Source organism: Chiloscyllium punctatum, chromosome 2 (assembly GCF_047496795.1).
Source record: "Chiloscyllium punctatum isolate Juve2018m chromosome 2, sChiPun1.3, whole genome shotgun sequence".
NCBI classification, from domain to species: domain Eukaryota; kingdom Metazoa; phylum Chordata; class Chondrichthyes; order Orectolobiformes; family Hemiscylliidae; genus Chiloscyllium; species Chiloscyllium punctatum.
This window is the reverse complement of record NC_092740.1, coordinates 53,689,534-53,711,562: the sequence shown is the minus strand read 5'-3', so window position 1 is coordinate 53,711,562 and position 22,029 is coordinate 53,689,534. Positions and strand designations below refer to the sequence as shown.

General features: G+C 42.3%; 1 protein-coding gene across 2 annotated transcripts in view; it reads right to left on the bottom strand.

Moving 5' to 3' along the window:
* rasa1b (RAS p21 protein activator (GTPase activating protein) 1b) overlaps positions 1-22,029 on the bottom strand; it is a 192,723-nt gene that overhangs the window by 5,261 nt on the left and 165,433 nt on the right. For both annotated transcript variants that reach the window (XM_072582822.1, XM_072582817.1), the window contains exons 22-24: positions 19,568-19,635; positions 3,998-4,086; positions 2,030-2,107 (exon numbers count right to left, since the gene is read on the bottom strand). In XM_072582822.1, coding sequence (XP_072438923.1) covers positions 2,030-2,107; positions 3,998-4,086; positions 19,568-19,635 — 235 coding nt within the window. The remainder of the gene's footprint in view (positions 1-2,029; positions 2,108-3,997; positions 4,087-19,567; positions 19,636-22,029) is intronic.

Genomic DNA, 22,029 nt, shown 5'->3' with positions numbered 1-22,029 from the left:
CCACAAATACTGCTAGACCTGCTGAGATTTTCCAGCAATTTCTCTTTCAGTTTCAAATTTACAAAATCTGCAGTTCGTTCTTTTTTTAATGTACCAACTCTACTGGTTTAGAAACTGAACAGTCACATAGAGGAAGAAACTCTGTCAATCACCTGGGCCTGAGTAGCATTTTTCTCTTTGCAAAGACAGATGCAAAATATTCTTTTAACATCTCAGCCATGACCCCTGCCTCCATGGTCTTGCCATTAGTGTTATGCTGGTCACTGTGGCTGTCTACTTCAGAAAATGAACGTGGATATAGAAGAGCAGGGTGAACAGCAGGGTTAGGTGCAGGCCAACACGTAGGTTGAGAAGGGCTCAACTCACAAAGAGGTCACAGCCACAGGGCTCCTCAAGATGCACAATATGTGCAGGAAGCCCAAAGTATATCTTGGACACTGATGAAACTGCCAGGTGCCGGAGTGGGTTAGGAATGCTACAGTAGAGGGTGCGAGGCCACTGGTTCCTTTGTGCACCCACACATGCAGCAATTAGTGAATGATGCCATCTAACCAAGATCTCAGTGATTGATTTTGTTTCCCAATGATGAAGGCAGTGCTGTAACCCAGACAATAGAATTCAGGAACACTGCAGGGATCCTTGAGGTACAAGGTGTCATTGATTGCACACACGCAGTGTTGAGAGGGCTACAGAATAATGCTGCATGATTCATGAATAGGAGGGGCTCCATTTGACTAATGTTTAGGTTACCTATGATTGCCATTATCACTTCCTGGAGATGTATGCCGATTACTCTGGCTCGAACATCCTAGAGTGCTTGTTTATCTTGTTTGTTTGGGGGTGCATGTGCTTTATAAGATTGGTTATCAGCAGGACAGGGGGTGCTCACTGCAACAATCCTTGACTGCTGTGGAGCACAGGTGTGATACTCGTCCCTCATCTAGGACCACAGTGGATCACAGTATAGGGCTGTTGAAGATACAGTTCTGCTGCTGGGAATAGTGACAGAATTTGAGTACAGGAATACAGACATCTTCCTGCAATTGTACAGGGCATTTGTGAGTCCACACCTGGAGTACTGTGCGCAGTTTTAATCTCTTTAGCCAAGAGTATCTTTTCTCAGATAAGTAGGGAGTTCAATGAAAGTTTACTAGACTGATTATTGAGGTGGCAAGACTGACACAGAGAGAGAGAGAGACTGGATCAGTTAGTATTATACTCACTATAGTTTAGATAAACGAAGGGGGGTGATCTTATACAAACCAATTAAATTCCACCATGACAAGAGGATAAATGGAGAAAGAATGTTCCTGATGACCAGGGAATCAGGGGTCACAGTTTCAGGATACTGGGTGGGCCATTTACCACTTGAGCAATTTCTTCAGCCAGAGAGCAGGGAGCCAACGGAATTATCTTCCACACAGAGCAGTTCTGGGCAAGCACTGAATGCTTTCAAAGAGCTACATATAAATATATACTAAAGCTGGGGAAACAAAGGATTTGTGGAAAAGCAGGAACAGGGTACTGAACTGGGTGATCAGTCATAATCATGTTGAATAGTGAAGTAGGCTTGAAGGGAAAGTTGGCTGCCCTACTCTGGCTCCTTTTTTTATGTTTACCCATATTCACAGCCATTGCAATTCTCAACCTTGGGATTTAAATCCCATTTTACCTCTCCCGCTTCACTAGCTTTCTCAGTATGTACTGCTCTCTGTCTCTAACTCTAGCTGTTATGCACATCCAAGAATGCTTCTTCAGCTGTCTAAGTCTGGAGTTTCCACTTTCAGCCTTTCTCTGTCTTTCCATCTCCCCTATCTGTTTGACTAAACTTGGTCTTAATTCCCAGTATCTTCTTCACATCATGTACTTATTTGTGTTAAAGGAAATTAAACGTAATCCTGTGGATACTGTTAATTCAGCTAATTTGAAAACAAAATACAAAGTGGACACAACCAATGTGTTCTGGTTCAGATATATCAACTGTTGTCTTAAAGATTATTAATTTTTGGGGCAACTAAGTGTAACTTACCCCTAATTCATCTAAGAACATAATCATCCGGTGCTTGTTGTTCTTGATAAATGGATTTACACCTTCCATGTAGGGCTCCTATTAAAAAAAACTTGCATCATTATTCCAACTTTGATAATAAATACCCCACAGCATATGGAACATAAGCCTTAATTGTAAATTCACTAAGTCTAAATTGTCTGAGTCAATTCTATTTAAGAAATACAATGGTACAAGATAATCAGCAAATGAACTAAGAAGATTACCCTGACATATTGTTTCAAACACTGATCATTGAAGTTTTCCTCAAAATTATTGAAGTTTTAAAATTACATTAGCAATATTAATGTTCTAGTTTTACATTTATAACTTCTATTTCATTGTTCTGGTTTCATGTCCTAATCATTTCTTAGGAATATCTTTTTCACAGTGATGAGGTGTGCAAATGATGACTATCACTACACTTCCAGGTCCCTTTCTACAACTCCTACTGGCAATACGTATAATTGCATATAGCACTTAACTAATTATTCACTATCCTATTATATGCTCTTTCTCTAGTATCTTCTCAATGGAGTCAACTGTGATGCAAGATGTACGTTTTGATTTTGGGATTTTTGAACTTCGATCTTGTGGAATTTTTTTTTGTGCATCTCTGAAGGGGTTTAATGATTATCTTGGAGATATTTCATAAATCATAGAATCCCTACGCTGTGGAAACAGGCACTTCGGCCCAACAAGTCAACGCTGACCCTTCAAACAGTAACTACCCAGACCCATTTCTTCTACCCTATATTTACCCCTAACTAATGAACCTAACTTACATATCCCTGAACACTATGGGCAATTCAGCATGGCTAATTCACCTAAACTGCACATCTTTGGATTGTGGGAGGAAATCACAGCATCCAGAGAAAACCTACACCAACACGGGGAGAATGTGCAAACTCCACACAGACAGTTGCCAGAGGCTGCATCAAACCTGGGTCCCTGACGCTGTGAGGCAGCAGTGCTAACTCCAGAGCATTTCTTCTGCAGCCATGGTGCTTTATTTTTCTAAAAAGAGTCTACATTGGATGTTTTTTGTTAAGCAATAAACTGTTGTGCATTAGGTTTCTCAGTTAGGAGATCAAGGGTTGATTTTTTTTCCCTTTTTTGATGAGAAAGCTTGGGAAGAAAACTTTTTAGTTTTAGTTTGGATCATATTCAGAAGCCTTAACTGACCTGGATGTGTAGACAGTTGCTCCCAAGAGGAGGAGGTAGCTAAGCACTGCTAGAAAGAAGTTCCTCAGTGTAAGTAATTGTGTCTAAAAGTTACAGACCAGAAGTATACAGATACAGCCCTGAAGGAATTAAGCAAAGCTTTGAAAAAGTAAATACTCAGTTGAATGAAAGCACCAGAAACCATTCATCAAATTCTGAAAATGAAGAATTGAGCCACCGTTGAATTTAGCTCTGTGGACATCAAAGAGAAACGAATTCTCTAGTTGTGAATATTGTAAAGGAACGTTTTCAAGATTAATGAGATTCTATTTTGTTGTATGTTTTGAAATCAAATTTGTGTTATATATACTTTGGTTTATTCTATTTTCGCTTCATTTCTTTGCATTATAAATATATTTTATTGTTAAATTGAATCTGCAACCTTGTGTATGTGTGTTTGAGTAAAAGACGACCTCATTAAAACACAACGAAAAAGTCAAATCAGATTTCAGTTGGGATCTGCCTTACCCAGTAATAACAGCCATTGGAATCATAATACTATTCCATAAAAAATCTTGATGATAAAACATAGTGACTTCAGAATGGGATAAAAATATTATTGAGGTTCTTTGACACTGACACTGTTGTGATGAGGAAAATGCATGTTTCAATATAATGGTATTGTGTTTTGAGACATTACTTATAAAGCAGTGGAAGAATTTTGAAGGATACAAAAGCTTCAACAAAATTAGTTTAGCTTGAACTTCTAAGATTCAAAGTGAGTACCTTAGCTCCAAATTCCACCAAATTTGCTAAATTTTGAAGTGATTTTGCAACAAGAGTGAGAGTTCTTGCAGCTGTAGAAGAAGGAGGATCTAAAAATAGAACAACAAAAATAAGTTATTATTATTCTGTTATCCCATATTTTATGAAAATTCACCTGATTTCTACCAAGTTAATCAATGATCATGCAATCAGAAATAATTTTGCAAATTTTAAGCGTAGTTGTACAGGGCATGATTTCAAACTTCACACGATAAGTTCAAATGCAGAATACCAAGCAACTTCAGGATGCCTTGCAGGTTAGCAAAATGTAAAGATCAGATGTAAAATAAAGAATAATAAAGTGATATACTTTTGTTGATGTAGTGACTGGAACCAGCTGGATCTTGTTCACCATGAGATCCTTGATTGGGGTTGTGAACCTAAGCCAATCAGGAAAGCCCTGGATGACTAATATAACCAGAAGATCACACCTGCGCACAAAACAGGGGTGTTGGGGAAATTATAAGCACTACTGCAGTTGGGGCTCAAAAATATATAACCAGGAGATTTAGAATCTCCTCAGTTTAGAGCACTGACTCTGTGCTGGCTGGGTCACAGTCAGCATGTTATTGGTTTCTGTGTTTTTTTAAAAAAAGGGGTAAACCAAGTTCCTGAACTGGCTGGATTATATAGTCAGTTTGTTAACTGGTACTCCTTTCGTGAGGACTGATTTCTAAACTCCTCATGCACACAATGTGTTTCAGGTGAAACTCAGTTCTCATTAGGGGGTTGTTTCACTGGCTGGTTACAGCCTGTGTGCTACTCTTTTTCTCTTTCACTTTTGAGAAAAGGACAACGTTGATTTTTGTGGCATTCTAGTTTTGTTTTTTTTTGCATGTGTCTTGTAGGACCTTGGATCAATCTACCAATTTACTTTCTTCTATGTGTGAGCCTAGTCCTGCGTGTTCTTTTAAATGAAGCACTAGGAGAAGATATTCAGTCTCACACTCTTAATTTATTTTAACCAGTAAGTGGACAAAGCATTCAGAGCTCTGGGTCTAAACCCCTTTACCCTGACAAACTACCATGTGTGCTAGTTCAAAAAGTAAGACCTCATTCTGTCCCTGCCCCAGTCTTTTATACAAAAAAAAGTCATACAAACAGTGAGGTAGAATTATCTTCTCATTGGCTGTTGATCTGACTCCATTCCCCACCTCCTCGCACTCCCAGATGTCTGACCTCACGTGAGCTTCTTTTGCCCGCGAAATGGAGCATCACGCGACCTCCTCGGCCCGCTTCCGGTGTGCGAAACGAAACGTCACGTGACCGCCCCGCACTCTTCCGGGCGTGAAACGGAACATCACGTGACCACCTCGCACTCTTCCGAGCGTGAAACGGAACGTCACGTGACCGCCTCCTGCGTGGGTTACACAGCATCTCCACAGGCTTCTGACTGCTGCATACATTCACAGTCACAGCCAGCCTTCAGTTTTTCGAGTAAGCCATATATTTACAGTCTTCACTGTTCTTTGGTGTTTGGACTGAGCCCTTGTGAGAAACTACAACTTTCCAGATGAGCTGTTCCTGTGGATAGGCCTCACCCTTGGACTAGGCCTCTGCAAAGACTAAACACCTGTGTGTGTGCTGGGAGGTGAGCACTTGCTGTATCCTGAAGTTTGGGAGAAGACCTTGCCTTCAGGAGTGGACCAAACCCCTGTGAGTTAACTGCACCTTTAGAATGTACTGTGTTCCTGTGAGTGGGCCTGGTTCTCCAAGGATGGGCCAGGACTCCATGGAGACTGAGTACCTGTGTGCTCTGGGGTGTGCATTTGCTGCCTTTGGGAGTGGACTCTGCCCTTGGTTGTGGACTCTTGTTTTTAGCAACGGACTCTGTATTTGGAGTGGACTTCATTTCTGACAATGCACTTTTTATACTGGAGTGGACTCTGTTCATATTTTGAAGTGAACTGTCTATCCTAATGTATTCTGTGCATCATAAAGGTCTCTGATAATTAGCTCTGTCATGTTGCTTGTTGGGTTATCACCTGCACTGTCGTCTGTGTCCTTGGGTCTGACAGGCCTTACTGAGCTGGGAGGCTCATAGGTTGTCCTGAGAGCCAGAGGATGATAGGCTATCCTGTGAACCTGATAGTTGGTAGGCTGTCCTGATAGCTGGAAGTGGGTAGGCCACCCTGATGCCAGTTGTTGTGAAAAACAGAAGGTGAGTAGGCTGTTCTGAGCGCTGTTGTCCTGAGAAGGGGTAATCGGGATGGGCTGTCTGAGAGGTATTTGGAAGGTGTGTCAGAGCAGCTGGGAGCCAGAAGGCGCATAGAGGCAGGCTGAGGTCCGGAAAGCTTTTGGGCTGCCCTGCATGCTACCTTCCCAGGGGAAGGGGTTGGGCTGTTCTAGAGGTGGCCGGAAGGTGTGTCAGGGCAGTCCGTGGGCCAGATGATGCATCGGGGTGGGTGAGAGCCCAATGGTATGTTGGGGCAGACAGAGCCAGAAGGCGGGTAGGCCATCCTCAGCACTTTCGCCCTGGGCGGGCTGTCCTAGAGGTGGTCGAAAGGTGTGTCAGGGTGGATTGAGAACTGGAAGGAGCATGGGGTGGACCAAGAGTTGGAAGGTACGTAGGGATGGGCTGCCTAAGAAGGCTGGAAGGTGGGAGGGGTCCTGCTGGGTTTCTGGGGCTCCGAATTGTATGCACTGTTTCTTATGTAATTGGATAGTCTTATATGTACTTGTCATTGTTACTGTTTTGTGGTGATTGAAACTGGGATTTGAGGTTTGTCCTCCTTTCCCTGAAAACTGGTTGAATGGGGTTTGGGGCCTGGCTTTGCTGCTCCTCTCCCTTGTAAAATTGCTGTTTCTCTGTATACAGCTGTTAATGTTAACTGTTTTGTAAACTGTGAATTGTTTAATAAAATTTTTAAAAGGAAAAAAATATAACCAGGGGATCACACCTGCACGCACACAACAGGGGTGTTGGGGAAATAATAAGCACCACTGCAGTGTGGGGGGGTGGGAGTCTCAAAAAATATACAACCAGGAGATTTAGAATCTCCTCAATTTAGAGCACTGATTCTGTACTCGCTGGGTCAGTGTGTTATTGCTGCTGTTAGGTTTCCCTGAGCGAAAACCAGAAACTGATTCCTGAACTGGCTGAGTTATATAGCCAGTTTGTTAACTGGTATTCCTTTTTTAGTGAGGACCGATTTCTAAACTGCCTGATCTACACAATCAATGTGTTTCAGGAGTAACTCAGTTTTCATTAGGAGATTGTTGTTTCACTGGCTGCTTACAGCCAGTGTGTTACTCCTTTCTCTTATACTTTGAGGGGAAAAAAAAGGCAATGTGGATTTTGTGGCAGGGCTTGGCTCTTGCACTCTAGATTTTTTTGTATGTGCCTTCACTGTTTTTATTTTTTGTTGTTTTTAGTGTTTGGACTGAGTCCTTGTGAGAAAATACATCTTACCAGATGAGCTGTTCCTGTGGGTAGGCCTCATCCTAGGATGAGGCCTCTGTAAAGACTAAGCGTGTGTGTGTGTGTGTGTGTGTGTGTTTGTGTGTGCGCGCGCGCGCTGGGAGGTGAGCACTTGCTGTATCCTGGCAAGTTGACCCTGCCTTTGGAGTGGACCAACCCTCTGTGCATTAACTGCACCTTTACAATGTACTGTGTACTGTATTCCTATGAGTGGGCCTGGTTCACCAATGATGGGCCAGGACTCTATGAAGATGGTGTGCATTTGCTGCTATCAGGAGTGGGCTCTGCCCTCGGTTGTGGACTCCATTTCTGACAATGCACTTTGTATACTGGAATGAATTCTACATTTTGAAGAGAACTGTTTATGGTAATAGACTCTGTACCAGAAATGACTGTTTGTTGATCATTGACTTTGTCTTGTTGCTTGTTGGGTTTATCACCTGCACTGAAAATGTGTTGCTGGAAAAGCGCAGCAGGTCAGGCAGCATCCAAGGAGCAGGAGAATCGATGTTTCGGGTATAAGCCCTTCAGGAATCATCTGCACTTATCACCTGCACTGTCTTGTCCCTGGGTCTGGGAGACCTCTCTGAGCTGGAAGGCTCATAGGTCAGCCTGAAAGCTGTCACCCTGAGAGTCGGAGGGTGGACAAGCCATCCTGTGAACCTGAAGGTTGGTAGGCTGTCCTGAAAGCCGGAGGGTGGGTAGGCCACCCTGTTGCGGGTCGCCCCCAAGAGCCAGAAGGTGGATAGATCGTTCAGGGTGCTGTCCTCCTGAGAAAGGGTGATCAGGATGGGCTGTCATAGAGGTGGTTGGAAGGTGTCAGAGTGGCTGAGAGCCAGAAGGTGTGTAGGGGCTGGCTGAGATCCGGAAGGCTTGTGGGCTGCCCTGCATGCTGTCGTCCCAGGAAGGGGGGGGCAGGAGGTGGGAATAAGGGGTAACTCAGTTCTCATTAAGAGATTTGTTGTTTCACTGGTTGGTTACAGCCTGTGTGCTAATCTTTTATCCTTTTTTCTCTAAGTGAAAGATAAATGTTAATTTTTGTGGCAGGACTTAGCCCTTGGACTCTAGTTTCTTTGTATGTGCCTTCACTCTTTGGTGTTTGGACTGAGCCATTGTGAGAAAATACATCTTACTGGATGAGTTCCTGTGGGTCGGCCTAAACCTCTGCAAAGACTGAACACTTGTATGTGGGCTGGAAGGTGAGCATTTGCTGCATCCTGGAATTTGGGAGTAGACCCTGCCTCCGGGAGTGGATCAAAACCCCTGTGAGTTAACTGCACCTTTTACAATGTACTGTGGGCCTGGTTCACCAAGGATGGGCCAGTTAGTTCTGGAGATTGGATAAAAGCAAATTACTGCGGATGCTGGAATCTGAAACCAAAAGAGAAAATGCTGGCAAATCTCAGCAGGTCTGGCAGCATCTGGAAGGAGAGAAAAGAGCTGACGTTTTGAGTCTAACTGAGCTGGTTGGCTGCCCAGCATGCTGTTGTCCTAGGGAAGGGGACGGGCTGTCCTAGAGGTGGCCAGAAGATGTTCGGGCCATTCACAGGCTGGTTGGTACATCGGGGTGGGCGAGAGCCCAATGGTACATAGTGGCAGACCGAGAGCTGGAAGGCAGGTAGGCCGTCCTCAGCACTGTCACCCCAGGCAGGTACTCGGGTGGCCTGTCCTAGGTGTCCTCTAGGTGGGTAGGCTGTCCTGGCCACTGCTGTTCTGGCAGGTGGTGGGTTGGGGAAGCAGGACAGGCTGTCATATAGGTGGTCGGAAGATGTCAGTGCGGACCAAGAGCTGGAAGGGACGTCGGGCAGGCTGTCTTAGAGTGGCTGGAAGGTGGGAGTGATGGGTGACTTCCTGGGGGTATTGTATTGTATGCTCTGCATTTTTTTATATAATTAGGCTGTCTTATATGTATAAACGTCATTGTTATTGTTTTGCAATTATTGAAACTGGGATTTGAGGTGTGTCCTCAGTTTCCTAAAAACAAGTTGAACCTGGCTTTGCTGCTCCTCTCCCTTATAAAATTGTTGTTTCTCTGTATACAGCTGTCTAATGTTAATTGTTTTAATAAACTGTATTGTTTAATAAAATAACAACAACCAGAAGATCTCACCTGCACCCACACAACATGGGTGTTGAGGAAAATATAAGTACTACCGCAGTAAAGTTTCAAAAACAAAACTACCAGGAGATAGTCAGTCCCCTAAACTGAGGGGACTCTGTGTCCCAGGTTAACTGCTAACTGGTGCTACAATCAGGAAAGCCCTAGCTGAGACAAAGAGAAAAAAATAAATAACTAGGAGATTGTGCCCTTAATTTAGGGAACAAAAATATACCAGATTAGAATCTCCTTCGTTAAGGGAAAAAATGTAACTAGGAGATCCTCAATTCAAGGAACTGACCCTGAGCTGGCTGGCCATAGTCAGTGTACTGTGTAAGTCAATAAAGGGTGACTTGGTGTTGGTTACCAGCTTCTGTACAGTTAGAAAAAAGTCAGGACATTTGGAATCCTTTCAGTTTAGGGCACTGACTCTGAGCTGGCTGGGTTATAGTTCCTGCTTTTTGGAGGAAACCTGATTCTGGAACTGGCTCAATTATGTAGACAGTTTTGTTAACTGGTATTCCTTTTTTAAGTGAGTACTGATTTCTAAACTCCTAGATCTATAGTCAGTGTTTCGGGTGTAATTCAGTTCTCATTAGAGCATTGTTGTTTCACTGGCTGGTTACAGCCTGTGAGGTATTCTTTTTCTCTTTTTTTGAGAAGAGGACTATGCTGATTTAGTGGGAGGACTTAGCCCTTGCACTCTAGTTTTCCTTTTTTTTAACATGTTTTCACTTTTTGGTGTTTTTGGACTGACCCCATCTTTCCAGAGCTAGCCAGCCCCATGTGGATAGGCCTGGCCCTTTTTGTGGGTGACGAGGTATCAGTAAAGATCTGTGTGCTAGGAGGTAAGCAATTGCTGCATCCTGGAGTGGATCAATCCCCTGAGTTACCTGCATCTTTTATAATGTACTGTGTTCCTGTGAGTGAGCCTAGCCCTTTGGGTGGACTCTGCCTTTGGGACTGGACCAAACCTCAGAGTTAACTGCAGCCTCTCGATGTACTACATTCGTGAGTGGACCTGGTTCTCCCTGGAAGGGCCAGGCTCTATGGAGGCTGAACACATGTGTGTGTATATGTGCATGCTTTGAGGTTGGCATTTGCTACATCTTAGAGTTTGGGTGTGGACTCTGTACAATTTCCAGTACAAAGACAGAGAACTTTGTGAATTCTCTTATGTATGTGGGTTTTGTAATTGTGTAAGTGTGGGCCAAAATGGGCTAGTCAGTGCATGGGGTAGCTGGGAGCTGGAGAGCCTATGACTAGCCTGGGCTGTGGGGGGGTCTATTAGTATGCAGGGTCGTTGGGGGGCTAGGCAGTTCAGTGTCCTCGTAAGGGGGGTGAGCAGGACGGGCTGTCCAAGAGGTGGCTGGAAGGTGTCAGGGTGGACAGAGCTGGAAGAGGCATTGGATGGGCTGCCTTGGAGAGGGGATGGGTGGCTTGCTTGCTTTGGGGGGGGTGGGTGGAGGAGAATCTGTATTTTCTGCAGTTTCTTATCTAATCACACTGTCTTGTATGTATTTTTTCTTTTTTTTAAAAAAATCTCCTGGGTTTTTTCCTCCTCTTAACCTTACCCCTGCACTACTGCCTAACTGGAGCTGGCAGCATCTTGTATGTATTTTTTTACTGCTACTTTTGTGATGACTGAAAGTGGAGATTTGAGGTTTGTCCTCATTCCCTGAAAAGTGGTTGAACAGTAGGGTTTGGGGCCTGACTTTGCTGCTCCTCTCCCTTGTAAATTGCTGTTTTTCTGTATACAGCTGTTAATGTTAACTGTTTGTTTGTAAACTGTGTACTGTTGAATAACAGTAGGGGACTGGTGTAGGGGACTGACTGTGCTGGCTAGGCCACAGTCGGTGTGTTCCTGTTGTTTGTTGGTTTCTTTGGACAACCTGATTCCTAAACTGGCTGGATATAGCCAGTTTGTTAATTGGTATTCCTCTTGGACTGATTTCTAAACTGCCTGATCTAAACGTGTTTCAGTTTTCATTAGGGAACTGTTGTTTCACTAGCTTGTTACAGCCTGTTACTACTTTTGAGAAAAGGATTATATTGATTTTGGGGCAGAGCTTATCCCTTGCATTCTAGTTTTCTTTTTTGAATGTTTTCACTTTTTTTGGTGTTTTGGACTGAGCCCTTACGAGAAAATACATCTTTCTAGATGAGTTGTTCCTGTAGGTAGGCCTGGCCCTGATTAATGGCCTAGCCCTCGGCGCGGGCTTGGGGGGGGGGGGGGCATCAGTATTTGCTGTCCTGGAGTTTGGGAGTGGACTCTGCCTTCAGAGTGGACCAAACCCCCCTGAGTTAACTACACCCTCACAATGGTACTGCGTTCCCATGAGTGGGCTCAGTTCTCTGTGGATTAAGCTGAAAATGTGTTGCTGGAAAAGTGCAGCAGGTCAGGCAGCATCCAAGGAACAGGAGAATCGACATTTCAGGCATCAGCCCTTCTTCTGATCTCCAGCATCTGCAGTCCTCACTTTCTCCTCTCTGTGGATTAACCAGACCTCCATGGAGACGGAGTACCTGTGCTGTGGGATATGTATATGTTGCCTTCAAGAGTGGACTCTGCCTCTGGTTGTGGAGTGTCTCTGACAATGCAGACTGGACTCTTTACCTGGGAATGCACTCCATTTTGAAGAGAACTGTTTATGGTAATGAACTCCGTACCAGAAAGGACTGTTTATTGATAATTGACTGTCTTGTTGAGTTTATCACCTGCACTGTCTTGTATGTCCCTGGGTCTGGCAGTCCGCATTGAGCTGGGAGGCTCAGATTGTTCCGAAAGCTGTCTCCCTGAGAGCTGGAGGGTTGGTAGGCTGTCCTGTGCACCGGAGGTTGGTTAAGCCACCCCAATGCCAGTTGCACCAAGGGCTGGGAGGTGAATAAACCATCCTGGGTGCTGTTGTCTGAGGGGTGGTGGGAAGAGAAAGAGTTGGTGGGTTGGAGAAACAGGATGGGCTGTCCTAGAGGTGGCTGGAAGGTGCTTAGGGGCAAGTTGACATCCAGAAGGCTTGTGGGCTGTCCTGATGGGCTAACCTAGAAGTGACTGGAAAGTGTCAGGATGGGCAATAGCCAGATGGTACGTAGAAGCAGACAGAGCGCCAAAAGGTGGGTAGACTGTCCTTAGCGCTGTCACCCCGGGCAGGTTTGGGGTGGGATGTCCTAGTGGTGGCCAGAAGGTGCGAAAGGCGGGTAGACCGTCCTGATTTCTGTCGACTGGGGGTGGGAAACAGGACGGACTATCCTAGAGCTGACAAGAAGGGGTGTACTGCCTCAGAATGGGAGCTTACTGGGGTAGTCTGTATTCTATGCACTTTTTAAAATTCTAATTGGACTGTCTTTCATATGTAATTTGTTACTGTTCTGTGATGACTGAAAGGGGGATTTGAGGTTTGTCCTCATTTCCCTGAAAATTGGTTGAATGGTAGGGTTTGGGGCCGAGTTCTCATTAGGGAACTGTTTCATAGGCTGTAATCAGCCTATGTGACTTTTTTTATTTTGAGAAAAGGACTGATTTTGTGGCAGGGCTTAGCCAAGGACTGTCTGATCAGTATGTGGTGCGGATGGGTGTCAGGTGTCCTTTCATTATAGCTATATTTGATCAGTGTTCTATGCACTGTTTCTGATTTGATTGCACTATCTTGTCTGTGTTTATTGTTTTATCTTTGGATGAAAATGGGATTTGAAGTTTGTCCTCATCTCCTTGAAAACTGGTTGAACAGTGGGATGTGGGGTTTGGCTTTGCCCTTTCCCCTGTACATAATGGGTTTTTTTTGTGAAGTGTATTTTGTACTGTTTTTAATAAAATTTTAAAAAAACAGGTGATGTCAAGTCTCCTCTGTTTGGGGGAACTGACTGTGGGCCGGCTGGACCAGTCAGTGAGTTACTGCTGCTGTTGGTTTCTGTTTTATTTTTGGAGAACCTGATTCCTCAGCTGGCTTGTTTACAAAGCTAGTTTTAACTAGTATTCCTTTTTTTTTGACTGTAGTCCTCAGTGTTTCAGGTGTAACTCAGCCCTCATTAGGGACCTGTCATTTCACTGGTTACAGCTGTGTGTTACTCTTTGTCTTCAAAGTAAAAAGAGAATTTTTTTTCTTGTGGCAGGACTTAGCCCTTGCTTTTTGTTTTGAATGTGTTTTCACTTCTTTGGTGTTTGGACTGAGCCCCTGTGAGAAAATACATCTTTTCCAGATGAGCTGGCCCTTTTGTGGGTGACTAGGCCTGTGCTTGCTGGAAGGTTGCATCCTGAAGTGGACCAAACCCCTTCAGTGTTCTGTGTTCCTGTAACTGGGTCTGGTCCTTTTGAATGGACCAGGCCTCTACGTATATTGAACACCTGTGTGTGTGCTGTGGATCCTACCATCTTTTTGGGAGTGGACCAAACCCTGAGTTAACTGCAGCTGCAAAGTACTGTGTTCCTGTGAGTGGGCCAGGACTCAGTGAAGACTAAATCCCTGTGTGCTGCAGGATGTGCTTGTTGGAGTGGACTCTGCCTTGTACTGGAAACTGGTATTGAGGATTTTGTGAAATCTGTTAATATATGTGGATTTCATAATTGTTTGAATACGGGCTAGTCAGTACATGGGGCAACCAGGAGCTGGAAGGTAGAATACTGGCCTGGGGGTGCGGTCTGTTTGTATGCAGGGTGGCTGGGAGTAGCTAGGCAGTATGTGGGGTAGGTAAGGCCAGGCAACGGAGTGTCTCTCAGGAAAGCTGGTATAGGGCAGGCTGGGAACCAGCTGATGAACAGCTGCTTCATAGGAATGCTGGACAGGAGAAAAAGTGGGTGAGTCAGAGCGACAGTCTGAGTTAGGAAAGCAGGTTGGGGTGGTTTAGTTAGTATGCGGGGTGATTGGGGGGCTGCTGTTTTTCCTGGAAGAAAGTGGGCTGGGGGAGGGTCAGTCAGTACGTAGGATGACCGGAGGCAAGAAGGCAAGCCAAAGATGGTGTGATTGGTGGCAGGTGTTGTTTTTAATGACTACGTTTTATGCACTTTCTTATTTGATTGGACGGTCTTGTCTGTAGTGGTTACTGTTACCTTTTGACAAAGTGGGATTTGGGGTTTGACCTCCTTGTTATAAGAGTGGTGTTTTTGTGAACTACTGTTTTGTTTGTCAACTGTATTTTCTACCACATATAAATGACCTACTTATTTTTCTTCTTAATCTGAGTGCAAAGGACTGACTCTAAGCTGGCTGGTCGCAGCCAGTGTACTGTGCACAAGTAAATTTAAAGGATGATAGAAGATGGGTCTCTCTCTGCAGTTATTTTAATGGAACAGAGTGATACAATTTTAAACACAGGAGATCTGGGGTACACGTACACACACAAATCTTTGAACTTAGCAAGTCCAGAAGTCTATGAAAGCGTTGGCTTTAATAAGAGATGATCCAAATACAAGGAAGTTCACCAAACCTCTAAAATATTGCTTTGTCTTAAGGTTGCGGTATGCTATTCATTTGAGCGCACAACTTAGGAAGGATGCTAGAATACAGAAAATATCAACCAAAATGGTGCTAAGGATGACAGCCATCAGTTACGTAGACAGACTTGAAGCTGAAAACATCAGAAGATCTGAGGTGTCCAAAATCATAAATGGTTTAATACAACAACAGCAAACTTTTAAATGTATTGGCTAGTTCTCAGCCCTTCCACCATTGAAAGTGAGTAGTATAATCTAAAATGTATTGCATAGAGATTATACAGCATGGAAACAGACTCTTTAGTCCAATCTAGTCCCACCTACTGGCACCCAGCCCATATCCCTCCAAACCCTTCCTATTCATAAACCTATCCAAATGCTTCTTAAATGTTGCAATTGTACCAGCCTCCACCACTTCGTCTGGCAGCTCATTTCATACAAGTACCACCCTCTCCGTGAAAAAGTTGCCCCTTAGGTTTTTATAATCTTTCCCCTCTCACCCTAAATTGAACCATACAGAAGGAGATTAGATCAATACCTAAAAGATGCTCTACATATACAGTGGAAAAATTGGGACTACCTGAACAATTCTAGTAGTGAATAGCCTCCTTCCATCAAGTACCATGGTAAAATTTTAATATTTTCATTGTTTAATAGATGCAGTCAAGACATTAACCTTCTAGAGAGAGAGCACAAACCTTTTCATCTGTGCAAGCATTGAAAGTGAGCTGCACTTGATCAGTACTAATATAAAACCCCATAAGCTTTGAGCACAAGAGCTCACATTTAAGTTAAGATCTACTCAAGGTATAAAAAGGAAAATCATTTCCACTGTCCCCCTTCCTTTTATCAGCGGTTTCTTTCATTCTTATTTATCCTCTTTATCACAGTTCCTCTAGTTACATAGTCTCCTCTCTTCACATAACATTTTGCCTTTTGTATAAGTTAACTAACCTCTGGCTTAATGTTTTGTAGACATATGCAAATCATGTTAACACAGCTGGTGGAATTTAAATTTACTGAATAAAATCTCATCCCTGTAATGGTGACCATTTGACCATCATTGATTGTAGTAAAAGTATATCTCTTTCCCTACTGGGAAAGAAAACTACCATCCTTATCTGGTTTGACTTGCATGAGCGTCCAACTCTCTCAGCATTTGAGCAAGAAGCATTGTCAATGGCATGGGACTCCAGCAGAATGAGAAGTGCATTATTGACAACACTACTGGAAATTTTACTGCAAGAAGAAAACTGTCCAAAGTGAGAGGAAAAAAGACATGAGCATGACATGAGTTTTGGGAAAGAAGCTGATTGGAAACATTCCCCAAACCTTATCAGTGTTTAGATCTTCAGGTTTTTTTTTAAGGAGTAGATTCCCTACAGTATGGAAACAGGCCCACTGGCCCAACAAGTCCACACCGACCCTTCGAAGAGTAACCCACCCAGACCCATTCCCCCACCCTCCATCCACCTCTGACTACTGCCACCCATATGGAAACTATTCTTATAAACTAAAATTTAAAAAAACACAAGTATCATTACAGCAATTTGCAAAGAGCAGAGAATCTCAAGAATTAATCTATATGCTAATTCAAATATTGGAGTAGATATTGAAAATATATTTGTGCTCATAGTTGAACATTAATGTTTCAAATCCACCCGAAAAAGTAGTGCTTTTGATCCTTGTTTAGCTTACTGCATAAGCCTTGTTAGAAATATTTCTAGTAAGGCAGTGATCACTGTTTAAAGGAAAAGATTATGGACAAACAGATCAACCGAAAAAAGGGGTTATGCTATAGAATGGTTTGTCTCATTTAAGTGTGATATGGAACAGGTTGGGAACCACTGTTCTACAGGCTCTCTAACTATATGGTGGGATGCCACACCATAGGTAATGCATTTATCATGGGTGACATTAATCTTCATGTAGATTGGGACAATCAGATTGGTAGATAAAGCCATGAGAAAAAATTCAGAATATTTGGGGGAGTTTCCCAGAACATCACGTTCGGGTCTAACCAGGGATCAGACTATGTTGAATCTGGGGATATGTAATGAGGCAAGCTTTAATAAATTTCAGACAGAAGATAATTAATTATTATGTCTTAATCTCTTTGGAAACAGACCACAGCATGGTAGAATTTCGCATTCATTCTGAGGGACAAATTTGTATTCAAAGCAACTGTTCTAATAAGAATAATTATAAAAGGCATGAGGACAAACCTGGTTGGAGTGGACTGAGAAAGAAGTTTCGCAGCAAAGACGGTTGAAGAATAAAAACAGATATTTAAGAAAATAGTTCAAGACTCTCAAGAAAAGTATATTTCAGTTGGGAAGGGGGATTCTAGGTAGGGGATAAGCCAACTGTGGTTAACTAGGGAACTTAAGGATCGCATGAAAATGAAAGATAACCTATACAAAGTGGGAAATATTAGAGGCAAGCCACAAACCAGCAAGAAACTACCCAAACGAGGATAAATTTGCAAGATTGTTCAAGATGGATTGCAACAGTTTTCATGAAGATATTTTTTAAAAGCCAATGTGAACATATGCTCCTTAGAGAAAAAGGCTGGAGAAATTATAATGGGGATGCAGAAAACAGCAGAGGAGATGAATAAGCACTTTGTTTAGGGTGTAGGTTTGGTATCCAGATGTTTAATTACCTGGCTAGGTAACATCATCAGTGGTGACCTCCAAGTGAAGCGAAGCTGTTGTCTCCTGCTTTCTATTTATAGGTTTGTCCTGGATGGGGTTTCTGGGGTTTGTGATGTAATTTCCTGTTCGTTTTCTGAGGGGTTGATCGATCTAGATACCATCTGTGTTTGTTTATGGCGTTGTGGTTGGAGTGCCAGGCCTCTAGGAATTCTCTGGCATGTCTTTGCTTAGTCTGTCCCAGGATAGATGTGTTGTCCCAGTCGAAATGGTGGTTGTTTTCATCCGTGTGTAGGGCTAAGAGGGAGAGAGGGTAGTGTATTTTTGTGGCTAGCTGGTGTTCGTGTATCCTGGTAGCTAACTTTCTTCCGGTTTGTCCTACGTAGTGTTTGTGGCAGTCCTTGGAAGGGGGGCACGCACATTTCCAGGATGGAAATCTACAAATAAGAGTACTACTGGGATCAATGCTAAGGGCACAGTTATTTTCGATTATTTATTTTAATGACTTTAGAAGAGGCAAGTTTAATGTACGATAATCAGGTTTACAGATGACAGAGTCTGCGGAGTGATAGACAAGTTAAGTGAATGGGCAAAATCTTGCTCTAAGGACTATAATGTGGGAAAATGAGGTGATACACTTTGGAATGAGAATAGAAGAACTAAATGTTATTTAAACAGAGAAAGATGCAGAATGCTATTAAACGGAGGGCTTTGAGAGTTCTTGTGAAGGAATTACAAAAACCTAGCATCCATGTTCAGCATGTAATAGTGAAGGTGAATGGAATGTTTGCTCTTATCAAGTATAAAAGTAGGGGGTGGCTTTGTTGAAACTACACATGACTAGTCAATTCACACCACAGCTTGAATACTGTGAACAGTTTTGTGCCCTTTATCAAAGGAGGTTATACTGGTATTGGCAGCAGTCCAGAGAAGATTTATTAACCTGACACCAGGTGTTTTATTAATCTGATACCAGCTGTGGGGAAACTGTCTTATTGGAGTTTAGAAGAAAGAGGTGAACTTTTTGAAATAGGGACTTGACGGTAGAAGTGGAAAGGTCAATTCCCATGGTGGAGAGTCCAGGATCAGATGGCATAAGGTCAGAATAAGGGCTCCCCCAATTTAGACACAGATGAAAAGGAATTTCTTCGGAGGGTAGGGAATCTGTGGAATTTTTTTATTGTGGATGGCTGTTGAGGCTGGATCATTAAGTACATTCAAGGCCAAGAGTTTTAATCAGTAAGGGAACCAAGGGTAATGAGGAAAATAGTTCAAAGTTTGCAATGCTCACATGCTATGGAAGAATAAGGACGAAAAAACAAATGTTGCACATGCTGAAAATACCTTAACAGGTTCTGATGAAAGATTATTGACCACAAAAATGAAGGCTGTTTCTCTGTCCACAGATGCTGTAACACTTAGAGCAATGCTCCTTTCTGAGCTGTACAACAGCTCAAACTAGACAGTATCCATGCAGAATGAGCACAAGTCAGCCCTTTTGAATCACCATGTGTGCATAGTTATGAAAAACATAGGTAGGGGCAAAACTTATCTACTGTCTTTCCCTGTAAGTGTGTAACAAAGAAAATGTCGAGGCTATGCAACTGCTGAGTATTTAAGGATATTCTATTTTTTTTTGAAAAATTCTATAGTTTTGCAATCTCTTGTTCCTGCGATATTGGTTAGGGCTACAAGTGCAGACAGACTCTTGAAATGAGTATAAAGGCAGTTTACTAGTAAGGCAATCCTGCAGACCAGGCAACTTTGCACTCTATAATTATACAAAGTAAGACAGTGAAGCTGGTTTCACCTCCATGTATACAAAAGGAGGAAAGCTGCAAGAATTTAAGTTGGATCCAAGAAGTGGAAGATGTAAAAGATACCATGGAAACAAATTATCAAGCAGTGCGAACTTTCATAAGGGAAGACTCACCCAAAATGATACTGAACATCCGTGGATTGAGAATAGCTGGACAAATCAACCGTAAGAAAACAAACCCACTACAACATAGAGAAAGAAAGAGAAAATAAATATTATACACAATTCACCAAATACATTGTAGTCGAGAAGAAAAACTTCAATACATGACAAGCAAACATTAAATGGAAGTAATATTCTCTCATTTTTCAATCTCTACATAAGATTAATGCAATGAGGCCTGAAGGTTAACTTTTTTTCAATTGTAATTTTTATTGATAGGTTTGTCAGGACAGTGAACTAGAAGATTTTAGTACCAGTGTTAATATATTAATAAATTCAAACATTCAATCTAAACCGAATAAATTTTCAGACTTTTTAGAAAACTGAGGGCTGGAAAGAAAAGCACAACTAACACTCTATCCAAGGTCTTGGCAAGCTGTGCAAATAAACAGTGGTCCATCTAAATTAATAAATATTGATATAAAAGTATTATATATTAACATGATCCTAATAAAGACTTAAGTGAAGACAGAAATTAAGGTTCCCCAATTCAATAATATCTTGGCTAATCAGATTATAAACTGAAATGTAAATTCTTGACAACTTTTCACTCTTGCTTAACAAGAATCTACCCTATAGTTCTCACTTCCATATCAAACCTGTTGGATAATTACAAATTGAGGGCCCTGCCCTCTGCACCTCTTTAGCTGTTTCACTTGCAGTCACACTCTCCTGCCTCTGGGCACTGACCAAATCAGATAACACAACCCAAGAGGTGTGACTACCAACTGGTACAAAGAATCTCCCACCAATCATAGTGCCTGTAGTTCAGTCTCTAGTTTTATAAACGGAGTCAAATTTATTTGAACTTCAAATATGTGCTGCAGTCATGCTTTAGTATCCAGAAACTCCTATAGGCTACCACAGTGAATCATCACATGTCCTGCTATCCTTAACATGTTCTAAGGAACTACTTATTTATTTTATTCAATTACATATTAAGCTACATTGTCATATTTTATTAACTCTACCACCAGTTCCCATTCTGTGTTGAACCTTAGATAGAGAATAAACTTCAGTAACTTATTATTCACCAAATAACTAACTGGTTCTCCTGCAATAACAACAACAATCAATTCCTGAGACTAAAAAGCTTTGGAAAAGCAAAAACAATAAAAGACCTCCTTCCTTTCCTCCCCTTAAATTCCTTAATCTTTATTCCAGTACTCCATTATAAATTAGAGGCCAGTCACACTAAATTAGATAGTTTTACAAACACGAGGACAGCAGTGATTTGAGAAGGCAACTCACCACCACCTTCTCAAAGGCAACAAGGCACAGGCAATAAATGCAGATGAGCCAGCAACGCCCACATCCCATGAGTGCACAAAATACAAGTTAAAAAGACTCATCTGAGTGAGGATCCAGTTTCAGCTGCTTCTTAACTAAGCTGCTATTTCATCAGAGGCATCTTATTAAAATCCTTTACAAGGTGGACAACAAACTGATTTCAGTTTAATGCCAAGAAGTTTAATGCCATCTAAATTAGATTTCTAGAAAATGAAAATTTATACTTTCTCACTCAAAAACTGCAAGCACTCAGTCCTAGCTCACTATTAAGTCTTATACCATATACAGTCAGGCAATGAGAAAACTGAATCCTCCATCACCAATAACATGCATTTAAAAAGCACCTGAACATCAAAATATCCTAAAGTGCATTATAAAGTACCTATGAAACAAGATTTGACACAGCTATATAAGGACAAATTATCAAAGCTTAAACAAAAAGGTAGGTTTGAGGGGGAAAGAGACATAGCGGTGTCGATGTTTAGGAAATAAATTCCAGAGATTAGAATTTAAGCAGGCGAAAATACAGCTTCCAAAGGTAGTGATTTTTAAAAGAAAAAATCAATATTCTGGGAGCTATCTTTGACCAGAATCTGAACCAGTCACACAAATGTTATGGCTTCTGCTTTCATTTAACTGTGGTCCCAGTTTCTGAAAGTTTCTCCAACAATGTTGCAACTGGAACAATACTTCAACTTCAAAGACCTCTGCACCACAAGAGGGACCCTCAGTTGCACTTCTATAGCATCACCTTTCAATTCCTATCCAAGACACATACTGACCTAACCCAAAAAGTTGTCTCTTAACCAGGGTAACATATTTTGGAAACATCTTCAATATCTGGACAGACACATCCATATACAGAAAATGAATAGAGGTTAGGCTATTTAGGACATAACTTCTCACTTTTCTAGTTTAAATTCTATTTGCCCCACCCTCTCAGCTGCTCATCACATACAGCTATGGCCTTAGCTCTGACTGGTTTACACAGATAATCCATGTTTTTCATTGACACGTAGGCAGGCAGGACACAGGCAAGTGGAAGTTGTTTGTTCGTGCAAAAACCACATGAAGAGGGCCAAAGGATCATCCCTGAATCTGGTCTCGAAGTATGAGCTGTTATT